The 23,467-nt window shown below is 45.8% G+C and overlaps 1 protein-coding gene across 2 annotated transcripts in view; it reads right to left on the reverse strand.

Annotated features, from left to right (window-relative positions):
• TENM4 (teneurin transmembrane protein 4) overlaps positions 1 to 23,467 on the reverse strand; it is a 737,235-nt gene that overhangs the window by 170,728 nt on the left and 543,040 nt on the right. For both annotated transcript variants that reach the window (XM_045817894.1, XM_045817893.1), the window contains 2 exons: positions 16,275 to 16,489; positions 14,455 to 14,665 (listed from right to left, as the gene is read on the reverse strand). In XM_045817894.1, the coding sequence (XP_045673850.1) occupies positions 14,455 to 14,665; positions 16,275 to 16,489 (426 nt within the window). The remainder of the gene's footprint in view (positions 1 to 14,454; positions 14,666 to 16,274; positions 16,490 to 23,467) is intronic.

The raw sequence follows: 23,467 nt of genomic DNA on the forward strand, positions 1-23,467 counted from the left end.
GATTTGAGAATTAAAATGAGTTAATGTAAATAAATCGTGCCTAGCGTAGTAATTAACACCTAGGAGAAGCTCAACAGATTTTATGTTCCTCCACTCATTTAAAAGAAAGAGACGATGGTGGTACACTTTCTTAAATAAAAGCTTTCCAAAGAACAGCTTGCATTTCTAGGCTTGAGAAAACTCAAATTGTATTTGTGAAAAATACCACCCCAACCTTCCTGCTTTAGTACATAGGACTTTTTCTCACTTTTCTAAAATATACAGTCCCTCCCTTGCACTTTTGCATGGATTCTTTGGCCTACGACACAAATGAAAATAAAAAATCAGGCTGATATGTAATATGAACCAGGAATGAAACAAACTGTGCTTCTATTAGCTCTGAACATGAGTGCTGCTCAGATAAAGGCATGAACAAGCAGCTACTCAAACTCAAACCAGATGTGCTGAGGTTTCTGGCTTACAGTTTTTTTATAACCCTTCATGTAACACTTACAGTCTTGTCATTCCAACAGAAGGTCCTCTGCTCTGTGGAAGCAGCACGAAACCCTCCGCAAACCTCTGTTAGATTTGCAGTCACTAAGCCTCTGCTTGATTGTAAAGGTCAAGGAGCTCCTTCCACAAGTAGAGAGGTCCTTAGGTACAAACTCTTTGCCTGGAGAAGTGCCAAGGACTGACCAAGCACACACCCTGCAGTGCCTTCAGAGCAGAGCTGAATCATGCGTTCACCCGTGGCCACGGGAAAGGGGAAATGAAGGGTGCTGACTTGGGAGGGGCCCCGGTCAAGTGTACAAAAGCCAGTATAGAAAGAGCATGAATTCTGGAGTCAGATACCAGAATACCAGGCTCGGCCCTTAACTCCTTGTGGGACTGTGGGCAAGTTCGTTAATTTCTGAACCTTGTTTATTCATCTATATAAAGGAAATAATTGCTTCTGCTTAAGTTACAAAATTTAAGTTAGATAATGCATGTATTTTATAACACTTAACACACTCCTGGGACCCTGTAAATACTGAAAACTATTAGCAACTAATATTGCCAATAACAACAAACACTTGTATGGCACCTCTCATGCGCCCTGCATTGTTCTCAGTAGTTTAACACATATTAATTCATTTTATCCTCATAATTACTCCTATGAAATGTGTACTAATTTTTCAGGTAAGGGAATTGAGACAATGATGGGTTATCTATCAGGCCCACGGTCAGTAAGTGGGAGAGCCTGGATTCAGAGCAGGCCATCTGGCTTCATGTCCGCCCTTAAACCACTGAGCCAGCTTACCCGTCTCTCCAGTGCAGTATCACACCACAGGACGGATTGATTCAGTGCTTCCTTGAGGCTGCCTTTGCATAGAAGGGAACGCACAGTTCAGGTCAGAAAGGGCTTGCGCAGCAATGCAGTCCATTTCCAGGAAGCACTGTGGCCCTGAGATCAGTGCATACCCAGCCCTGTGTTCCACTCTCCTCCTTTACACTTCACCTCGCCTCTTCTCATCTTCTCTGCCCTCTCCTGTCCCACAGGAGGAGGTGCCTCCCCTCCTCCCCAGGGTCTAGCCCTTCTGCATCGGCCCTTCATTCCGTCACCCACCTACTTTCATTAATCATCTCCCCTCCTTCCCAGGCCTCCAATCTCCTCCCTTGGCTCCTTTCCCACAGCTGACAACACGTTCAAGACTCCCCCCACCTTAAATAAACCTTTCCTTGAACCTGCCTCCTCCTCAGGTTACTCAGATCTGTCTCCTTCCCTGCTCTGTTTAGAAGGAATTGTTTCTACTCCACACGTCTCACTCACTCTTGAACTTGTGGTGACCCCACTTCCACCTGCAACAGAGGGTGGAAAGGCCCCCAATGAGGTTGCCCATCACCTCCTAATGACCAGTTCCAGCAGCTTCTTTGTAACCAGCTCCCTAACTTTTCTCTAAAGCTAATCTGTATGTATCCCTCCCCCTGCCCACCCTCCGAATGTTGGGGTTCCATCCTTGAGACCCTGCTTCTCACTACTCGACCCTTTCACCTGCCCCCTCTCTTGTCCCTACTGATGACACCCATTGGGCATCTGTCTCCAGGTCAGAGCTCTTCCCCAAGTTAATACCTATTTACCCACCTGCCTATTGGTAACTGCCAACAACTAATATCCACTTGGAAATTCTGTTTGCAGCTCACATCTCATGTGAACTTACTGTCTCCCTACTTCCTTCTCCTAACAAACCCACTTCCTCTCCTTATTTCTTAACGTAATTGATGGCATCACTAGGCACCCATTCTCCAGGGTCATAACTTCTTGTCTCTCCCTTACGGCTACAATACAGAGGTCAAGAAAACCAGTCTGCAACGTTCTGGAATGTACCCACTCCCCTTCCTTGCACAAGAGCAGTGGCATTTGCCCCAGTTCAGGCTCTCTTCTCTCATGGAACCCTGCTGGTTACTCAACGGTCTTCCAATTGGTTTCCCTGCTTTGGACTGAGAAACCTATCAGACAGATCTGTCCAAGATGTCCATCACACCCCACGTTTGCCGATGAACCATCCTGCATGCCTTCAAAACCAGACTTCTAAGCTGGACTGCAAAGACCTTCCCAGGCTGGCCCTGCCTCATTTTCTAGGCTCTTCTCTGGACACCACCCCCTTCATGCCCTCTCCCCACTCCCAGTGCACACAGTAGGCCCTCTCACACAAAGGCAGAAGCAGGAAAAAACATGAGATGTGTGGGTGCTGAAGTCAGACAGACCTGGGTTCAAGTTTCAGCTCCTTTACTGGCTGGGTGTGAAAGTTGTGCCTAGTCATATAAACACTCTAGGCTCTACCCCACTCTGGGGAAAAAACACCTATTTTGTATGCCTGTTGTAAGGGCCTGAAACAGTTTATGTAAAACATCTGAGATAATACTCAGATGGTAGGTATTGAATAAATAGTAGCTATTAATTAATATTATTAATTTTCCCAAGTAGTTTCAGAGAGGCAGGGAGGAGTTTGTAAAGAATGACAAGATCTGAAACTAGAATAGATCATCTGAGAAGTGCCTTATGGAATCAGAAGAAGTTCAAATTTATAAGGACAAATAACAGTGCCTTAGAATGTTCTGGAATGCACATTTGCATTTTTTTAAAGATTTTATTTATTTATTTTTAGAGAGGAAAGGGAGGGAGAAAGAGAGAGAGAGAGAGAAACATCAATGTGCGGTTGCTGGGGGTCATGGTCTGCAACCTAGGCATGTACCCTGACTGGGAATCGAACCTGTGACACTACATTTGCATTTTTGAGCTGCAGCAGGACCCACATAAAAAGATTGCAGGATTTTGCCCTGGCTGGCGTAGCTCAGTGGATTGAGTGCAGGCTGTGAACCAAAGCATCGCCGGTTCGATTCCCAGTCAGGGCACATGCCTGGGTTGCAGGCCACAGCCCCCAGCAACCGCACATTGATGTTTCTCTCTCTCTCTCTTTCTCCCTCCCTTCCCTCTCTAAAAATGGATGAATAAAATCTTTAAAAAAAAAAGATTGCAGGATTTGAACCAGTTTCAGAGTTGCTCTGCCCTCTGAGTCTGGCAGCCTGGGAACGCACAGATCTCCAGGACTGAACGAGCACCCCCAGCCAGCTGCCTCTGGTAGTGCCCCAGATTGGCAGTTGTGCCTCCACCCTTCAGAGGGGCCCACGAGAAGGTCATCCCCACAGAAGAAGGCTCTAGGCTTCAGGGAGCATCTGTGATCTTCAACCCTTTCACTCGGTGCTCACTGCCCGTCTGATGAGGGTCTGCCTTGTTCAGAGTCCTGTTCCAGGCAACTGGGCTTCAGGAGGAGCTGCTGGGATTGGATTCAGAAGACTCGGCTTCGGGGACTCTTGCAAGTCACTGTTCACTGACTGTTTCCCCATTTCCAAAATGCAAATGACGATCCTTTCCTGACTGGTCCACAGTGACCATGTCTGTGGTTGAGCAGAGATGGTCATGATCTTATCTCCATTTCTCCATTTTTTTCTTTCGAGTAACTTTTTCTGTATTTCCTTTCTGCTTCCCACTTCTGTTTGGCCCCAAGTGGGTCACAGTTAATATCTCTATACAAACTGAGCACCTTTTTCGCAGTAAGTCCTTTATAATCTCACCCTCCTCAACACCCCTCCCACCCCCAGCGGAGGCAGCCGCCCTCCTCTCTCTCTGCTGGCAGCCTGCAGAGACCCCCCTGTGGGAGCAGATCACATTATACTAAATTATTAATGGGACGGGTAGTTCTCCCCATTGAATACAGGCTCTTTGGGGCAAGGCTTCTGTTTTAGTCACTGATGAATCCCTAGATATTCAGCAAATGTTGAATATTTCAAAAAATGCTGAGAACTTACCACAAATCGCATGCTTTCATGTCATTGTCAGACTCTCTGAAGTGGATTTTCTCTCCCTAATTAGAAGGTAAGTTAGGTGAGCCCCAGACTTATCCGAAGTCCCATAGCTCATAAACAGTGTAGCCAGAATTCAGACCTAGGCCTGTTTGACTCCAAAGCCTTTAACCCTTCTCCGAACCACACTGCCTCTCTGACCACAGCAACAATCTCAGCCATCTACGTGGCAAGTGCAGCAGACTTGGGTTACAGAACAGGAGGGCAGACATTTAACCAAGTCCCCCATGTCAGTGGTAAAGGGAAAGAAAAAGGATACCACAGTGTGAGGACCCTCCTACAGATGCTTATTTGCAATAGAAAAGCAAGCTGGCAAGATGAGGATGAGCTACCTTTATCAACTGAGAGAGAAAAGAACTGTCAGAAAATAAAAATTCCATCAACAGCTGTAAGAATTAAACCTTCACTGGTAAACTACTCTTTTTTCTCTTGGACACTCCAGCTTGATGGGGTGGGAGTGGGGGCTCCTTCAGCAAAAGTCAGAATGGGTTGGGTTGCTCTTTGGAACAAGGCAGATGGGTCGCCTGCAGCTGCTGACGGCAGGTGTGCCGCTGGCACATCGTGAGCCTAACAGGTGTGCATGTCATAATCTTGAAGGCCCCATCTCTACTGACAGTTCTCTGTGAGTGTGTATGAGGACACACACGGATGTCATCATGCACTAGAAACCTGGCCACTAGGATGTGAGAGAAGCAGCACGGCCTTTAGGTTGCTGATCCAGCTCAGCTATTTCCTACTTAGGAGATCTTGGCAAAGGGCACGAGATTGCCAAGCCTCAGTGTCTTTATCTGTCACATGGAAACACACGTAATGTAACTTGCAGGTTGTTCTGAGAACTAAGCAGGAAAGCACCCAGTGCAGGGCCTGGCACAGACTCAGGGCTCCATCAGTAGATCACTGTAGCGATGGTCCTGGCTCTGCCCCTGGTAGCTGTGTGACCCTGGACAAGTTGTGCGACTTTTCTAAGCCTTAGTTTTCTTGTCTTTAAAAGTGAGATTGAAGCCCTGGCTGGCGTAGCTCAGTGGATTGAGCACTGGCTGAGAACCAAAGTGTCGCAGGTTCGATTCCCAGTCAGGGTACGTGCCTGGGTTGCAGGCCATGATCCCCAGCAACCGCACATTGATGTTTATCTCTCTGTATCTCCCTCCTTTCCCTCTCTAAAAGTAAATAAATAAAATCTTTAAAAAATTAAAAAAAAAGTGAGATTGAAATAAATAAGGGGTCGGGAAGGCTTGTGGTGTTATGTATCCCAGAGTGGCAAAAACATACTCCGGAAGTACAGTGGGAGCTCTGGCTCTAGGAGGAGGAGGATGGCTAACCTGCTGAAAGGGAGGACTCCTAAAGTACATGGATTTGTCCTACTGAGCTCCCCACCAGCACGCTCTTCTGGTCCCCTCCCCTTCACATCTCTGAACTTCACGACCTTGTTTGCTAGCTGTGTGTGTTCACGCACCCCTAAAATGGACCATTCCTCAACCCTTAGGAAACATCTTAACATCTTATTGGGGTTTGCCAATCATCTCCAAGGGTACGTATATACTAAGCTCAAATCTGCTCATGGATCTCCAGGACCAAGGCCTCTGGACAGAGCTGCACCTCGATCACAGTGTCCCAGCTCCTACAGCCGAGGAAACTTTCAGCTATGGACATCAGGTCATACCAGCTCAAAGTCTCACAGTGGCCTCCCGTTACCCTCGGGATAAATGAACAAACAAAAGAAAAAAAAAACTCTTCACCTGCCATCTGAAAGCCCTGTGCCGTCTGGCTCCTGGTGCCTCTTCGGCCTCACCTGATGCCATCTGGCCCCGTGACCCCCACACCCTACACTGTGCCCATCTCCATATTCCTCAGACAACCCCAGCTCGTCTGTCCCAGGGCCTCGGCCTCGGCCTCTGCCCTCCCATCTACTTGCTGTATTCTTTCTCCAAACATTCACCTAAACAACTCCTGTTCCCATCCCGGCCCCAGCCATCTAAATTAGGTTTCCCGTGTGTTTCTCTAGAGTACCCTCTTCTTTTCTTTACCACAATGAATATTTACCATGATATAATACATATATACATATTTGATGACTGTATTTAAACTTAAGACTCTATCTCCAGCTGCCTCAAGCATGTCTATGACCTTCTTGAGAGCAAGAAGCATGGCTACATACATACCGGAGATATTAATGCCTGCTTGGGACACGGCATGTGACGGGCAGTTTGTAACCACTGGTTGAATGAGAAAATGAACAGGCGGTGTCTCGGTCGGCCTGCACCCCCTCTGCAGCTGCTGCTTCTGTCCATCTCTCTTATCACACCATTCAAGGGCCTTTGAGGCTTAAATAAAAAAGGCCCTTGTCACTTGGGTGCTATAAAGAGACTGAATCAAGCTGTTTCCCTTTTCCTCAGTTACATGGATCAGCTTCTACTTTTTCTCAGCCTCACCTACTAGTCCCTGAGAACCTCATGGGCAAACACTGTGTCTGTGCCCTTTATGCACGTGAGTGCCCTGGCCAGGCGCAGGCTCCCAGGAAGAAGCTCTCAGTGGGTACCTGTTGAATCAAAGAGACTCAGGGAAGCCTGTGATAGGCACTGACGGCCCCGTATTCCCTTCCCTGCTTCCCGGGAGAACACTAATTTGGTATAGAGTGCCAATGTGGGGAACTAAAAATAGTCACTGCCCTGGCTGTGTAGCTCACTTGGCTGGAGCGCTGTCCCCATGTTCCAGGGCTGTGGGTTTGATCCCTGGCTGGGGCACCTGCGGGAGTCACAGTGAATGCATGGAGGGGTGGGGCAACAGGTCAAGGTGTCTCTCCCTCTCTCTCCCCATTCCTCTCTCTCTCTAATAATCGGTCAATAATTTTTTTTTTTGCAAAAAATTCATCTTCTCAGGTTTCTTTACAGCTCTAAGTGTCCAAGTAACACAGCTCTGCCAAAGAAATGTAAGCTGAGTGTTTCAGGAAAAATTTGGCTTCCCTGTTTCCTTCCCCTTTCTTCTTTTTCCTGCCTGATGCCCAGGCATGAGTTCTCAAGGTGGAGCAGCATCTTAGGGCCATGGGGCAGGAGCCAGGGGCAAGCATGGGAACCACAGCCAGAGCAGCAGGGCTGGCCTGCTGTGCCAGCCCGGAGGGAATCACCCCTGGCTGAGAGCACACAAAGGAATGGTAAAGCCCCGCTGAAATGCCACTAATAGGAACCGTGTTATTTGCACACTAAACACACTTCTAACTATTTCCACAGAGAGACCAGCTTTATTGCTTGGTACCCACTGTGCACTTGAGGTAACTTTTCTTCTTTCCTGCCCTTGAGGTCCCAGGTCCCAGAGAATGCAGAAGGTTCAGCAGTCCAAGACAGATCTGGGAGCCCAGGAGGAGGGGCCGGGCGGTGGGAACTGTGCCCACCCCATGGTCCTCTGTGACAGGCACAGCTGCTGGTGAGGCTGCTCTCTGGGCTACAGATGCAGTGCTCTGACCGTCTAGCTCTCCTGCACGGAACGGACTTTTGGCCACAGTTTGTCTCCACTGTGCTGACTGGAGCTCTCCCTCAGCCTAAGGTTTCATTTCACTTCCACCAGACTGCTCCGGATAAATCACTGCTGCTAGGACGAGGGGAATTCACAGGGCACTTCTCCGAAGAAGGGTCACAAAGTGCTGCCAATGCCATTTAGGAGAAGGCTGACTGATTACTGAGAGACCTTGATGATTCATCGCTGTCTGGTATCTTACCATTTGGAGGAAGGGGGTGTGGGGAACGGTCAAGGCTGAGCGTATTAAAAACTAAAAATCATTCTTAATCACTTTTCTTAGTTTCATCTTTGAAGTAGTGCAGGTTTTTACACAAATTACAGTATAGAGAGTCCTGGATTTTTCTCTCCAGATCCTTGCATGCACTCAGAGGCTAATGAACAGCAGTCTTGCCTAATCACAGCAAGGGACATATAGAAATAGCATAGTCCAGTGGTCTTTGGAAAATCATAAAGGACCCAATTTTGAAAATCCTTGCAAGATAGAAGGTTATGTGGAGTATCTATTCACAGCTAGGAAAAAGGGGAATGGATTGCAGGGACAACAGATTCAAACACCATGAATGCCACTGAACCAGTCCTCCTGTCCCTCCCAGTCCCCCTTTCCCTCCTTTTTCCCTTTTTCTCATGAAATCACAAAGCTCAATCCAAGTAACTTCTTTCAGTTACATAAATTAATAGGCTCTTGTAAACCCTCTGGCTCTAATCATTTTAGTCCCTCACTCAAAAGCCTACAGAACGAACTTTTTCCTTAGGGCGGCATTCAAGGCTCTCCCTGATGGCTCGCTTCTCCCCTTCAGGGCATCCTGGGCTCTAATCAAACAGAAGTGCTGGCTTCTTACAGCCAGCAATTAATTTTCTGCCTCCCTGCCTTTTGCTCATGCTGTTCCCGCTACCTAGAATGAACTCCTCAACAACTCCCCCCTCCCATTTTCCTTTTTAAAATGAGCAGATTCTGCCCACCCTTCAAGGTCACATCAAATGTCAGTTCACCCAGAGTGCCCTCCCTGAGCCATCCACCTGGACATGCCCTTGCCTGTCTCCCATCCTCATGGCACTTTCACCGGTGACTCCACAAAGAAGAGTGACTCTTCTTTGTCCGTTCCTTGGATTAGAGGCACTTGCTGTGTAAGTGCTTCCTCCCCTTAATCTGGACCATGAGCTACTTCTGCCAAAACCATACCATGCCTTCACTGTATCTCCAGCTTGGGAAAGAGCAGGAATGTAGCATTTGGTTTTGTCCCTGGACATAGAATAGATCAACTTGTGGCAGCTGCCTGGGCATGAACAAAAGGACCCTTTTCTTTAATTAGCACAAATGTCCTCAGACCAGAGCATCTTTCTCATAAAATTTACCAGGGCCTATGTTTCTAACGATGATTCTCATTTCTCTTCTCTGGGTTTCTAAATCCACTGAGGGGCCTCTGCTGTTTCCCAACCTGGCTCACACTGCCACAATGTCAGGCTGACCTGTCCTTCTATGCCTCAGCATCAACCCAAATTAAAGGATAAGTTGCTTTCTGGAGACCCAGAACTCTGTAATACTGACTTGTCAGATCTTGGGGTTGCAAATAATGCACATGAAGATATTTTTATTTGAAAAGTTTTGGATGCTGTAATATTTTTTCATGGTCTTTTTAATGACTTCTTCAGAAAATTTCCTAGGTTGCTGTAGGATGCTTGCAAGTTAATAAAAGGGAAATTATATTCCATGTAACACAAATGGAAATAAAATATTTAACAGTATCATTGCAAATAGTACGACACTGGCACAGTGTGGAGATGGAAGGATTTGGAGACAAAGTTTGCATCCCAGCTCTGCCCTGACTGAGATTTTGAGCAAGTCAATTAAATTCTCTGAGCCTCAAGTTCATCATCTGTAAAGTTGAGATCAAAATACATACAGTCTAGGGTCTTGTGAAGATTAAATTACATAAAGAAAGGAGCTAAGTATGGTCCCCAACTCACAGTAGGGGCTCTCTAAATGTCTGCTATGTTGAGGGAACCCTCCTGTACTGCTGGTGGGAATGCAGATTGGTGCAGCCACTGTGGAAAACAGTATGGAGGCTCCTTGAAAAATTAAAAATGGATCTGCCTTATGACTCAGCAATTCTACTTCTGGGTATATATCCAAAACACGAATTTGAAAAAAACATATAAATGTCTATGTTCATAGCCAAGATATGAAAGCAATAAAGTGTCCATCAACAGACAAGTGGATAAAAAATTGCAGTACAGAGGCACATATACAATGGAATATTACTTGGCCATAAAAAATAATGAAATCCTACTATCTGCAACATCATGGATGGACCTAGAGGGTATTATGCCAAGTGAAATAAGTCAGTTAGAGACAGAGAAAAACCATATGATTTCACTTATCTGTGGAATCTAAAGAACAAAATAAACAATCACAACAGAAACAAACTCAAGATGCAAAAGCAACTGATGGCTGCCAGAGGGGAGGGAGGTTGGGGGACTAAATGAAAAAGGTGAAGAGATTAAGAAGCACAAATTAGTAGTTACAGAATAGTCACAGGGATGTCAAGCACAACATAGGGAACATAGCCCATAATATTATAATCATATATGCTACTTGATGGGTACTGGGAATATGTGGTGGGGGGACACTTTGTAAAGTATACAAAGTAACCACTATGCTGCACACCTGAAACTAATACAAAGTGGTATGGAAGGTAAACTGTAATTTTAAACAAAACAAAAAATAAAAAATAAGTGTTTGCGTATGAATGAATAGGGGGAAAACAGAAGTCAGTGTAACACGGGAAAAAGGGGTCTATCCCGGCAAGGAGGCAGGTTGCTAAAGAAGGAAGATGACAAGCCTTGGAGTCAGACAGATGCCACTTCAATCCTGGCTTTTCTCTTGCCCTCCCTGGACCTCATTGTTCTCGTCTGCACTAGGAGGTAATAATAAAAATAAGAATAATTTCCTCCTAGGGTCACTGTAAGGCTTACAGACTGTTTTTTAAGGCCCTTTGTAAATTGCAATGATAAATTGTTTTTGGCTGCTGGTATACAGCCTCCTACTTCATTCGATGCTGGGGGTCAGCAAGGCTGCCCACCCCAGAGGAGTGAGGACCGGAAGCCATGTCACCATCGGATTCTGGATCTCCACCTATGGGGAAGACGGTTCTCTCGGACAAAGGCCACTGTACTTCATCCTACGACTCGGCTCCGACGGGTGTGTGTGCGTGTGTCTGTGCGAATGCATCTAGTTCACGGGGCTCTGTCGGAGTCAGGTCTCCGCGTTTATGTTTGTGCACACAGTTTGTAAAGTGCTCTTAGATTTCTTTCCAGGCAAGAGATAAACTCATTTAACTTAAAATCATCAGCTGGATTGCATTAAATGGAGGGAAAAGCAAAAACATACACCATCTAGCCATTTGTTAGATTAAACACAATTATTTCTCCTGTTACTTAATTACAAACAGACATGAATACCCTGGGTCCTGACGTTGCGGATCTTCTGAAATTCTAGTCTGCACTTCCACATGTAATAAAGGGGAGGGTCACGTTCCAATCCGTGTCTTATGCAAACCTGAGAGTTACAGTTGCATATTGGGACCATAATGACTTCACTAAAACAAGACCTAAACTTTTAATTAACCTGACAAGACAAATTACAACTCATAACTCACAGGTAACAACCACAGATAGCTGAGCCTCAATGCCAAGGACTCATGGGGAGAAAGGGATTAACAGCAATGTCAGAATTGGTCTGTTTTTGCATGAAAGAATAAAAGGTATTCATTAAACAATCACTGTGGGTTGAAGGCAGATAGACGAGTCTTCTTTTATTGACAACTCCCATTTATCAGATGCTCACAGCACCCAAAGCCTGTGCTGGGCACTTGATACCTGCTCCCTAGAATCTTTACAATGAGGCTTGCCCAACAATATTACTGTTTCATTCTCCAGACGAGAGAGATGAGGCTCAGAGAGGTGAGGGGACTGACCATCCTCACGGCACTAACGTGCGACAGGAAGGGAAGAAGGGAATGGAAATCAGTGCTTATACAGCATTTGTTTTCAAAGCTTAGTTAACAGGCCATCGGGGTCATCTTAGCTCTACCTCAGGCCCACTGGGTCATCATTTGTGGGGCAAAGGCCCAGGAATCTCCTTTGTACAACAAGGTTTGAGACCACCCATAAGGTACCACCACCCCTGGCTACTCAAAATGTGGCCCGCAGAGGAGCAGCATGCGTGTCACCAGGTGCTTGCGAGGAACTCGGACTCCAGGGACCCGCCCAGATTTGCTGAAGCAGAATCTGCATATTAAGACACCAGGTGGCTCCTAAGGCTCCAAGAGGCACAGGATAGTTTACCTGCTCTGAAAGACATTATAGGGTTAAGGAAGGTGAAGATAGATTTCACCATTTAGGTGTGAAGAGGAGAACCAGAGGGAAAACACCACCATCTACTTAATTACGACAAAGCAGGTCAGCAAGCTGCAACAAGCCAAGATTTGGCAAGGGCCAACTAGCTGTACCTATATTTTATTTCTCTAAGAGGCATATCCTAATTAAAAGTCACTTTCTTTGGGGGTTTCTGTTAATATCCTTTCATATTTATGCTCAGTTATTACAGATAACGAATTCCGATTCTAAGAGAGCTTAGTTCTGAGCAAGCATGAAGCTCCATGCTGCTTGGTGAACCTGCTAAGAGAAAGCAGGCTGTGGCACCATGGAGCTGTAACTACAGCCCTGCTAACTACTTGACAATTGGGGCCCCAAAGTGAAGCTGCCCTGCCCAGGAAGGAAGCAGGAATAGGATCTGGAGGCTGGCAAACCCCACAAAGTGACAGCCTTATTGATGGCGGGGACTGGCTCTGGCTCTCCAGTGACAGAATGGGGCTGCACTGTTAGCCTCTGGGTCAGAGCAACTGCTGAACTGCAGACCCCAATTCCGGGACCTCGAGAAACCACAGACTGGAAAACTTCGGTCATTTGTGCAGGGTCAAATCCCAGGTGGGTGGAGGAGGTTCAGACTCAAGCACACTTCCCACTCTCCCTCATGAGGCAGCACGCAGGGAGGAGACCACAGCATGCACCCACGGGACCATGGCTGCTGTCGGGCTGGCCGTGGGGGCTGCGCAGGGGAAAGGCCACACTCACGCTCCTTTCCATAGTGACTGAGGGACACTGCGTGTTGGGGCCTGGTTGGGCATTGGGGAGGCAGGGAAGATTATGCCAAAGTCCCTGTCCTTCAGACACTCAGAGATCAGCAGCTGGGACAGACACTTTCAGACAAGGACAGTACAGGTGGCATTTCCTGCATCCGAGCTGATGCTGCCTGATGGTCGCACCTGCACCCCTGGAGACTGCCGTTGGAGCAGACACTGGTAAATCATGCCTGCATTTGATGGGCAGGGATTCTCTGCCTCAACACTAAAGGCCAGATTACAAATAAGAGAAAGGTGGCCGGGAAATGACTACTGCTGTTTACGAAAAAGAGCCAGGGTCTTGCAAGAGTGTTAGAATTCAATGACCAGAGTCAGAGGTTTTTATTCAGAGAGACTCCCAGCCAAGGACTGAGACAGAGTTTTGAGGTAAACTCTGAACCATGTAGAACTTTTCACTAGCTAGCAATCTCATTTCCAAGTGCTCCATTTAGTGGTATGCTGTCTTCCTCTAAGTTTTATTTTCCTGGAGGAAATTTTTATCTGCAGCCCATGTCATAGCCCTCCCCATATGAACTCAGAAAAAGTGTTTTCTGACCTGAACCACTGACCACTGCCTCCTACCGCATGCAGTGGTGACGTAAGGACACAAAGTCTATAGAATGTGTGGGTGAAGGGGAGACATTCCTTACAACAGGATGCCAGGCTTCCAGACCCCCATAGACCTGGGAGGCAGCCAAGGGGCTCATGCTGAACCCCTCGAGAGCTGTGGCCCTCTCCCTCTGGGAGGGACAGCGAAGGTGTTAAGCACGTGTTTATGACACCAGGGCTCCCCCTCTGTAGGAGATCAGGATATCTCCATCCCAGCACCCCTGGCGTGACCAGTTACACTGTTCACCCAACCATTTGAGCTGCCACTCTCCCTTGCCCTATAAGCCTTTATCTTGTTGTCTCATCTGCAAGAAGTTGATGGCTTCCAAAGCAAAATGAACCAACAACAAGAAAATGCCTCAGAAAAACCCAAATAACAAATCAGTGAGTTGAACCAAGGGAGACTATGAAAAACAATAAAGGTGCTGGAAAAGTTTCAAGAAGAGAAATGTTCCCTCCATGTGGCCAGGCATGTAGGGTTCCTGTCTCACTGTCAGTGCCTCTCCCACCCAGGCTGGTCCACACACCATGCCCCAGACAACACCAGAACAGCAGCGGGCTCCGGGCTCTGGTGCCAGCCTGGGATGGCCTTCCAGCCCCTCCTCTCACTCCCACGCCCTGTCCAGCAGGCCTGGTCAAGTTGGCCTGATGCTAGACTGCAGGTGGCATTACAGCCCTGGACCACACACATTCCCTGGTCACCTTCAGCTCCCAGGTATCTTCTCACGCCAACAGATAATACCCCACAGACCTCAGAGAGATGGCGGTTCCTTACCGATGGCAGTGGTGAGGAAAGAAACCACTTCCGACTCCTTCCCATCATTGTAAAAAGCCAGGTGCCAAATGCCTGAATCCAAATACTGGATGAAGCCAGTCTCGTGGCTAGAGGGAGGGACGACTCCCCGAGATTGGCGCTGTGGGCCCTCCAGACTGCGTGCCTCCTGGGTCAGGAGCCTCCTTCCATCCAGCAACTCCACAAAGTCAAACTAAAGTACAAACAGAGCATAATTAGTAGTGGATACGCTTCACCACAATGCTAGCTTCTTTCTTCAGGGCTGTTCTGGAGAAAACCCCAGGAAGCACAACCTGTGACAGACAAAAGAGGCCAAAGCCACATGAAGGTTGATCGACCAACTCCAAAGCCTCCCCAGACTCCATTATTTCATGGTAATAGTCTGCTTATTCTCTTGTGAGTGTCCCACAGTTAGTGGGCTCTTTTGGTCTCATGTTGCTGCAGTTTTGGTGTATGTGTGATAAGTCTTCACCTGGCCAAGTGTATACCAGGACAACCGTGCTTTTCCAAAGGTGGGCACGTGATGACCAACGCAGCCGTGTCCTGACTATTCGAACTCCAGCTCCTGGAAACCCAGGGTCTGGGGTAGGGACTGGAGCCCTGGAGGTGCTTTAAATGTCAGTCAAGGGCAGCAAGTGAAAAGCTGATTTACATCTCTCTTTCCTTTTGTCAATGATCCTTTTTAAGCACTCCAGTTTCAGGCAGCAGTGTTAGGGGAACTTAACTGGATTAGCTCAAAACTCTATCAATAATTACATGCTGTGTCAAACACAATTGCTGATTGATCTGAGCCTGCTAGTGTGAGACTCGTGAGAAGTCAGATGCACAATGTTAACGACAGGTGGGTGGTCCAGTCCTATGGGCCTACCAGTGAGCAAAGTGAGTCATCTATCCATCTTTCTAAAAACCCAAGATAGGTATTTATTCTATCTTATGTAAAAATGCCTGGAGGCATGGAGTCTAGGACTAGCATTGCAGTTGTACAAAAAAAAAAAAAAATCAGGGACCAGGCTCTCTCTGTTTTTCTGTGACTCCACCCTTAGGAAATGTGTCTATGTATCTAGCTTTTACCTAAAAATCTTAAATAGCAACTCGTGCTAGGAAGACTGCATTTGGCCTGGGAATGTGTGCTAGATACCTATGATTTATGTTACTCCAATCCTGGAGCTAGGAGGACATTACAGAAGTCTGTTCTTTAGGCATCATGACTGGTAATGCGTCAATCATCCTGGACAAGTTTACTCAGTATTTCTGGTGCGCGCATGCCTGAGAGAAGGTGAAACTCTGAAGGAGAGAAAGAATGCAGGAGACCAGGGAAGTAACCCTAAGTCCGAACCACGTCCTATGGTAGCTGCCTTATAAATGTTATTCTTTCTTCTTCACAACAGCCTTGCAAAGTAGGGATTGTTATCAGCATGTGACAGATGAGGAAACTTGCTCTGACAGGGTAACACGCTGCAGGTTTCATGGCTGATGATGAGAGGATTCAAACTCAGGTCTGTCTGACTCCAAAGTGCTTGCTTTTTTCTTTAGATTACATTTCCCAGGTAATTTTACTTGGGAGACTGGGTGACAATAGGAAGGCAATTGAAAAATTTCCTAGAATTCCCTTCCCTTACAAAGCCCCAATGATATAAAGTCACTCATCTGAAAGGCAAGGTCTGAGAGAGGCCAAACAGATGAATGGGCTAGCGAATGTGTAGAGTTCCCTCCAAGCTGAAGGATGCAGGTTTAAGCAGTAAGTTTTTGTCTCTGGGCTGGGTGTTGAGGTAGGTGCCCCAGGTGTGTGAGATTCTGGTTACCTGTGTATGTGAAGGAGGAAGGCCTTTCCTGCCGTAAATGCCAACCAGAGCCGCCTTTCCCAGAGACACATTGAATTTCAGATGCACAGGATGGTCTATGAACACTTGAGATCTCCAGAAAGTGCCAGGAGGAATCTTCTGGGAAGCTCGTCTCCCCACGTCGATTTCGCCAGAGTCTATAAAACTGTCCTCTGGAAAGAAACTACTGGGCCTTCCTACCAAAATACAGGGAAGGGAAGACAAAAACATCACGATTAGAGACGGGTGAATCAGGCACCGGCTGCATCCAAAGGAGCAGGACTCCCTGTGCCCGCGCTCCTCTCCACAGTGCTCTGCTGCCAGCACCCCTCCCCGGTCCCCGACTGAAGAGCAAACACGTCCGGAACTGCTTTTCCAGGGATACTCAGATTGTTCTGCTCAAAATATTCATTCCTCCAAAGCAGTATGGGTCCTCCCCAAGGGCCATCTGTTTACTGCATAATTCCACAGCTTGTTAAGATATATTTTGATCCTAAATATAATCATTGGCAGTCACATGAGAACGAGTGTGTATATGTGTGTGTGTGTGTGTGTGTGTGTGTGTGTGTGAGAAAACGTGCACGCTGAAATAGAATGTCTGGAGGAAACAAGGTGCTGTCATTAAACTGCTGTAAGCATGGTTCCCCCGGCAGCAGAAAACATGGCCTGGGTGGAGTAAGGCAAGTTCAGTGGTTTATGTGTAACTGGAAGTCAAATCCTGAGGCTGAGATATGGGGGGTGGTTGTGTTGAGAGCAGGGCTAGTAGGGTTGGGGAAGATGAGAAAGAGCATTCTGTGAAGGGAGGAAAAATGCTTCTTTGTCTAGGGTGGAATTCTTTGAATATCATTTTTGTACTAAAGAGGCAAAGTTGAGGCGATTTCTTAAATTCAGGCTTTTAAAGCCTGTGACACACTTGGAAATTTGACCAAAGCCCCCAACCCTGCAGGCTGCAGGGAGTTGCGGGGAGGGGGATGCTGGTTAGGAGTAGGGTCTCTCTTGGTCACTTTTTCTTTTACCATTCAAGAGAGTGACAGCTTTCTGGGGACACCCTAAGTGCCGGGAAGGAAGGTTGCTTACCAACATCCTCTATTTAGTAATTAGGCACATTCACATGTAAAAAATATAAACCCTAACTAACTTCCTGCCAGACACTGGCCTTCTGAGGAACTGGCAGGGGGCAGGAGACTGTAGGGCTGTTAGAAGATCACACCTAAAACAATGGAAAACCCAAACAAAGTCTCCATCTCATTTGTTGTTAGAAAGCACCCCCTGGGCATCCCAGTTCCAAGCCTGTCTGTTGTTAGGAATGTTCAAAGAGACACTTTAGAGAACAAGAATCCATTTGTAAAGAAAACACGTTTATGGGAACTTTTCATAAAAAGCATTTGGGGAATAAGAAATTAAAATGTCTTTTCCCCCTAGCTTTGTGAGGCTCCTTACAAAGCATATTTGACGTTGCAGTGGGGCTTGGCAGGGCATTGTTGTAGTCGTAAAATATTTTACTGTTTTAAATAATACAATTCAATTTAAATGTTAAACTTCTCCATATGTTATCATTCCCTTATAAACTCCCAGGCAGAAACATCAGGTTTTTTAGCTTCAAACCATTAAATGTTATTTTAATTAAAATATGCCAACAAAAAAGAGTTAAAATGCATGCTCTCTATGCAAGTGTCACTAGTATTCTGTCATTAGCATGGGAAAGCTCATGTTTAGTTCCTTTATGGGAGGAACGTGCCCTAGACTTTTACCTTGAAAGTGCAGACACCCACAAACCACCACAACCTGGTCCAAAGACGGAAGCCAAATTCGCTAAGCATTAGAATGGAAGAGAATGACTTTCTCATTCTTTATCTGATTTCTGAATTCTCAATACCACAATCCTTTTACAGTCCAGGTAGAAAGTAGTATGTCCTTCAGCTTCTAATTCTGCTCAGGAAGCAGAACTCTGAGGGAGTACGAAACAAAAGCAGAATGAGTTCTGAGCTTTTCACTCCCAGAAAGTGCAGAGAAATAAGGCCAAGCCTGCTAATTCCAAGGACTCGTTTCCTTTGTGAGTAGGTGGGAGTCGGAGCTGGTGAGATGGGGGAATAGCCTGCTTTCCAATAATTCTGATGTCTGAGAATAAATAAAAAGTTCTTCTGCAACTGGGCACACTGCTGGCAAACCATGCACACTTCATTTCCCCTTCAGTGAGCATGTTTTCAGGAGACAGCTATTGTATCAGCTGTGTTCTTTAGCCTCACAGAGCAGGGGCCAAGCCCAGAGACACTCAAGAGAGGTCTGTGGGGCCCCAGGGGCATAAGTCAGTTGTTGGCTCTTACCCCAGAGAAGGGAGGGGCAGAGGGGAATATTTTTTTTCTAGCACTCTAGTATTTCACCTCAGGAGGCCAAAATGGGAGGAAAAAGTTGTCTTCGGTGTGTACACAATGGAATCAAAATAACAAAGTCTGCTTTAGGGCACCCCTTCCCCAGCTAGAACTTTGACATTTTGGGCTGAGACAGTGAGGGCCACCTTGGAACTTAGGTTCAAAAGTGACTTTGGACCAGAAGTTGCCCTGTCCAGATACTGAGGGTGATGTTTGAGAAGGGAAGGAAAATCCCCACCTGGGGATTTAACCTCTATTATTCCTCCCCTCCAGTCCCCAGTGGTCCCCTGGACTAACTCCAGGGATGAGAAGGGGCCTTTGCAGGGAAGGAGTTATGGCCTGCCAAGCACCTCGGCCTGATGGGAAAGAGGCATTGGACTGACTGGGCCCAAGGGCTGTTCAGAGTGAAACCACCTCCTTCCTTTCCTGCCTTAAAAAATCCCTAACTGCTGTTTTCTTTCCAGATCCTATAACCCAAGGTTCTTTGTTCTCCATTCCGAGCACCAAGCTGTGAGCCCTAGGACAGAAAATATCCAACTGCACAGCAGAACCCACCAATGATGGAATCATGAGAGAGGGTAGAAGGCAGAGGTAACTGGAGTAGAAAACACCTGTGTATGAAATCCTTTTTATTACTATGTACATTCTGATGATGATGATGATGATGATGATGATGATGATGATAAGTATATTAGCAGTAGTAGTAATAGCAGTGAAGGTAGAGGTAGTAGTTTTCACTACCATTTAATGAGCGCTAACTATATGGTGGGCATCTTCATGTAAATTGGGTCAGTTAATTCTCATACTATTAAAACATATATACTGAAGCTCAGATTGCTTAAGAAACCATTGAGCTATGAAGCCATTTTGGCTTCCGTTTTATTTGTTAGAACATGGCTTCTAAGAGCATTAAATTGATGAATGATGAGTTGCAACTCTTCCAAGGCATTCTCAGTGGTGGCAGAGTGTGCTGACCCTCTTTAAGAGCAACAGTCCAATTTAATGTACAGTCCCAGCAGCCTGGGTACCAAGGCCAGACCACTGATGAGCTTCTTGGCAAGCTGGTACACAAAAAGTTGGCAATTTTTATAAAGTAGGAGCCTGCAAACAGGCCTCAAAGTTAAAGGTGACAGTCACCATCTCAAACATTCATAAGAAGGACACTATTCAGTCAGTGGGTGCCCCCAGAGGCTTAACAAACAGTACCAAATATTTAATTCAGAATTAGGGACCACCAACAGCATGATTAGGTTTCACAAGGCAGATTCTAGTGGTAATGGCCCTTTTCTTTGTAAATACATATAAATTCAGGTTTCCTATAGCAATGCTGTGCAAATACACAATCATGTCCATAAAAGACATTTCCCAACAAATTCTGAAACAATTGGACAGTTTAGTAAAATATGAGAAATTTGGGAGAACTGAAATTCCCAATCACACTGCCCAGTCACAGTCTTTACTTTCCTGAACTGAGATCTATCAACATAAGTTCTAAATTCCTAATCAATTAATACTTCCCCCCTCCTTCCATCCTTTTTTGTTCTTTTCAATACAAGAACTTGCACAAAGGATCCTTTAGTTTCCTTAGCAACTGTTTGAAATTTATTTGGTTATCAAAATAAGCTGTTTCATTTTGGAGAGCCCAGCTGAGCCTGTGTGCAGCAATTTGCATGGTTCAAACTGATGGGCAATTTTGATTTCACTGCAGAGAGAAGAAAATGCTATCCCTGACCCACCAATTCAACCATCAGAAATGCTTGTTTATTCATGGTTTTTTCCCCTTCTCCATTAATGTATAACATAAGTTCTTGTGGCTTTACTTGCAAAAGCTGCTGTATTTGGTTTCTGTCCTATGACAACCCTGAAATGGTTAGAGCCATGTTGAAAATATAGTATATTCTGCAGTTTGATGTTATTCTCAAAGACATGGTGAACATGGAAAATGTTTCATTTGCATTATTAAACAATATATATCCTTTAAAAATACTCATAAAATGCCCGAACCTTTCCAGGATCTTTAAGGATAAAATGTTAACTAGTCTGGACTTTCGAGATGGTAATAACTGATATGTAACAGCTTTGGATTTGAATAACAAGAATAAAGGAATGGATATTTGTTGAGTGCCTCTTTAGGTTTCATCCTCATTCTACAGATGAGGAAACTAAGGCCAAAGGAGATGGAGTACCTGGCATGAGTTAATTAATAGACCTGATAAATGGCAGGGCCAGGAGTCAAACCCTGGACGGTCTGGCCCCAAGACCCTTTTATCCTTTTTCCATCATACCCCATTGTTTCCCCCATCATGTGGAAAAGGGTTTCTAATCCTGATTCTGGAATCAGCTCTCCTCTTTGATACCCTCAGAAGGGACAGCAAAAATGCACTCAGATCAGGGTTTGAGACTTCCCCCTTGAGATGTGTCTAGGGAACTAGATTAAAAAAAAGATGATTTATTTATTTATTTATAGACAGAGGGGAAGGGACAGAGAGAGGGAGAGAAACAACAATGTGTGGTTGCCTCTCGCATGCCCCCCATAGGGGACCTGACCTGCAACCAAGGCATGTGCTCTGACTGGGAATCAAGCCTGCGACCCTTTGGTTCTCAGGCCAGTGCTCAATCCACTGAGTGACACCAGCCAGGGCTAAGGAACTAGGTTTTTAACATCATAAGTAAAAACATAAACTGAGTAGACACATATTTGACCAGGGCAAAAGAAATTAAGGACTATATCGTCTCACATAAACTATAGAAAGCTTTGTCTTCTGTTTTCCTAGACTGATGTATTTTTTTGTCACAGTAATTGCTTTTGAGGCTGACCAGTTTCCAGCCCTGCATCGTGTTTTAGGGGTTTGTAAAGAGGGTTTCCATTTGCATTAGTAATGACAGATAATCCCTTTAAGCAAAAATCCTCCAATTAAAGTAAACCAATAAGCTGGGGCAATTTCATTTTGTCTCTTATCTGCACCTCCTGTTCCTTGCCTAAACAACCCGCAAACTAATTTCATTAGAGTGAAAGATTTCAGATACATCCAATTCCTGTTTAAAGAATGTTTGATAGAGATCATGGAGGAAAAACTGGCATTTTGCTAAATGAGACCCTTTGCCAGTAGCTTTAGAGAAACGTATCTTTAACCTGCATCTGTACACGCTGATCTAAAGACAGCCTTCATTTCCCGGTGTTCACCTGGGGCACCTGAGCCTACTGACTGGCTTGGGTATCACGAGTCAACAAGCAGGACCATGGACAGGGCCAACGTGAAAAAAATTCTGAAGAGCCATCCAGTTAGTGAAATGATGATTCTATTACTAATTTCATATGTAGAATTTGTGATTTAGAATGGATCTTAGAGATAATCTAGCTCAACAATCTCCTTTTAAAGAGAAGGAAAATGGAGTCCAGAAGGCCTATGCAAGGGATTTGCCAAAGATGACATTGCAGGACAGTGGGTAGGAGCTGGGCTTAAAGTCAGGGCTCCTGACTCCTAAACCAGAGCTCTTCCCATGGCCCTATGGATGTGCCCTCATATCCTAATAAGGGGCAAAGAAAGTGTAAATTATTTAAGGCTTGAAGTCTTAAAATCTTTGTAAAGAAAAAGATGGGCTTTGCCTCTCAAATTGCATGGGTACTTATTTGGCTCTGTGGAACTAAACTTACCCCAGTTACCTCCCCATAAAAATGATGACAAGTATAAAGTTGATTTTGGTCTTTGGATCATCATTTCGGAGCTCATGAATGAATACTCCAACAAGCCAATGCTATCCTGTAAACCAAAACAATACCTGGAAGGCAAATCCTTGAAAGGACAGGGAAGCTCAGAAACCATGGCCTCAAAATTAACTGAGAGGAAAGGGGAGGTGTAAGCAGAGAGGGTTGGAGGCAGCTATGACCACAGTGCTGATGAGGTAACTCCAGAGATACAGCTGGTCACAGCAGGTGCAGCAGAATGGATGGCCACACCACCCAGAAGGACCCCAGTCCAGACTGGCCTGCAAGCTCAGACATCTTTCCTCATACCAGTTTTTGTGAGTTTGCGTCATTCCTAGCTGATGGGGAGAGAATCTGTGTCAATGACATGTTAGAAAGACCCCTAAGAAATTCAGAGTGTGGGGCTGATGATGTCACATTTAAGACTGCCAAGCTCCTAATGCCACCCCTATTTTCATCAATTATAGAAAAATAAATTCACATCTCATTGTACAATGGGATTTCTCGTTCCCATCTTCGGGATCTTGGAACCACAGGGTTAGTCAGGAAGGATGATTTATGGAGATAGCAAGAGTCCTGGAGTCACACAGACATGGGCCCAAATTCCCAAATCCCTAATTTACTGGTGGGTGACCCTGGCCAAGTCCCTTAATTAATGGGACCTTCAGATTTTGCATCTAAAATAGGTACATATAATTACACTTACCTCACAGAATCCTTGTGAGGATTAAATGTGAAATGCTCTTGGCAAAAATATTTGAAACAAACATACTGTACAAACACTAATGATTATTGTTATTGCATATGAGGAAATGAGGGCTCAGGGAAGTGAAGTGACTTGCTCAAGGTCACACATGGCTGCTACTGCCAGAACACCTGCACTGGTGTTTCCATTAAACCACAAGGATCCAAGGATATTTCAGTTACAACACACCACCTACCACCTCACCAAGCCCCACTTCTGGAGGTGCCCATCCATCCCATGAGGTTGCCCCAGAAGAGCTCGTCTGGACCCCACATGATCAGGGATAGCCACCCCAGCAGTGCGCAAGCCCATAACGCTTCCCTCAAGGCATGAGATGGGACCCCGTGGAGCACCA

This window comes from Phyllostomus hastatus, unplaced genomic scaffold (assembly GCF_019186645.2).
Source record: "Phyllostomus hastatus isolate PE091 unplaced genomic scaffold, TTU_PhHast_1.1 phas_scaffold_317, whole genome shotgun sequence".
In the NCBI taxonomy this organism is placed as follows: Eukaryota; Metazoa; Chordata; class Mammalia; order Chiroptera; family Phyllostomidae; genus Phyllostomus; species Phyllostomus hastatus.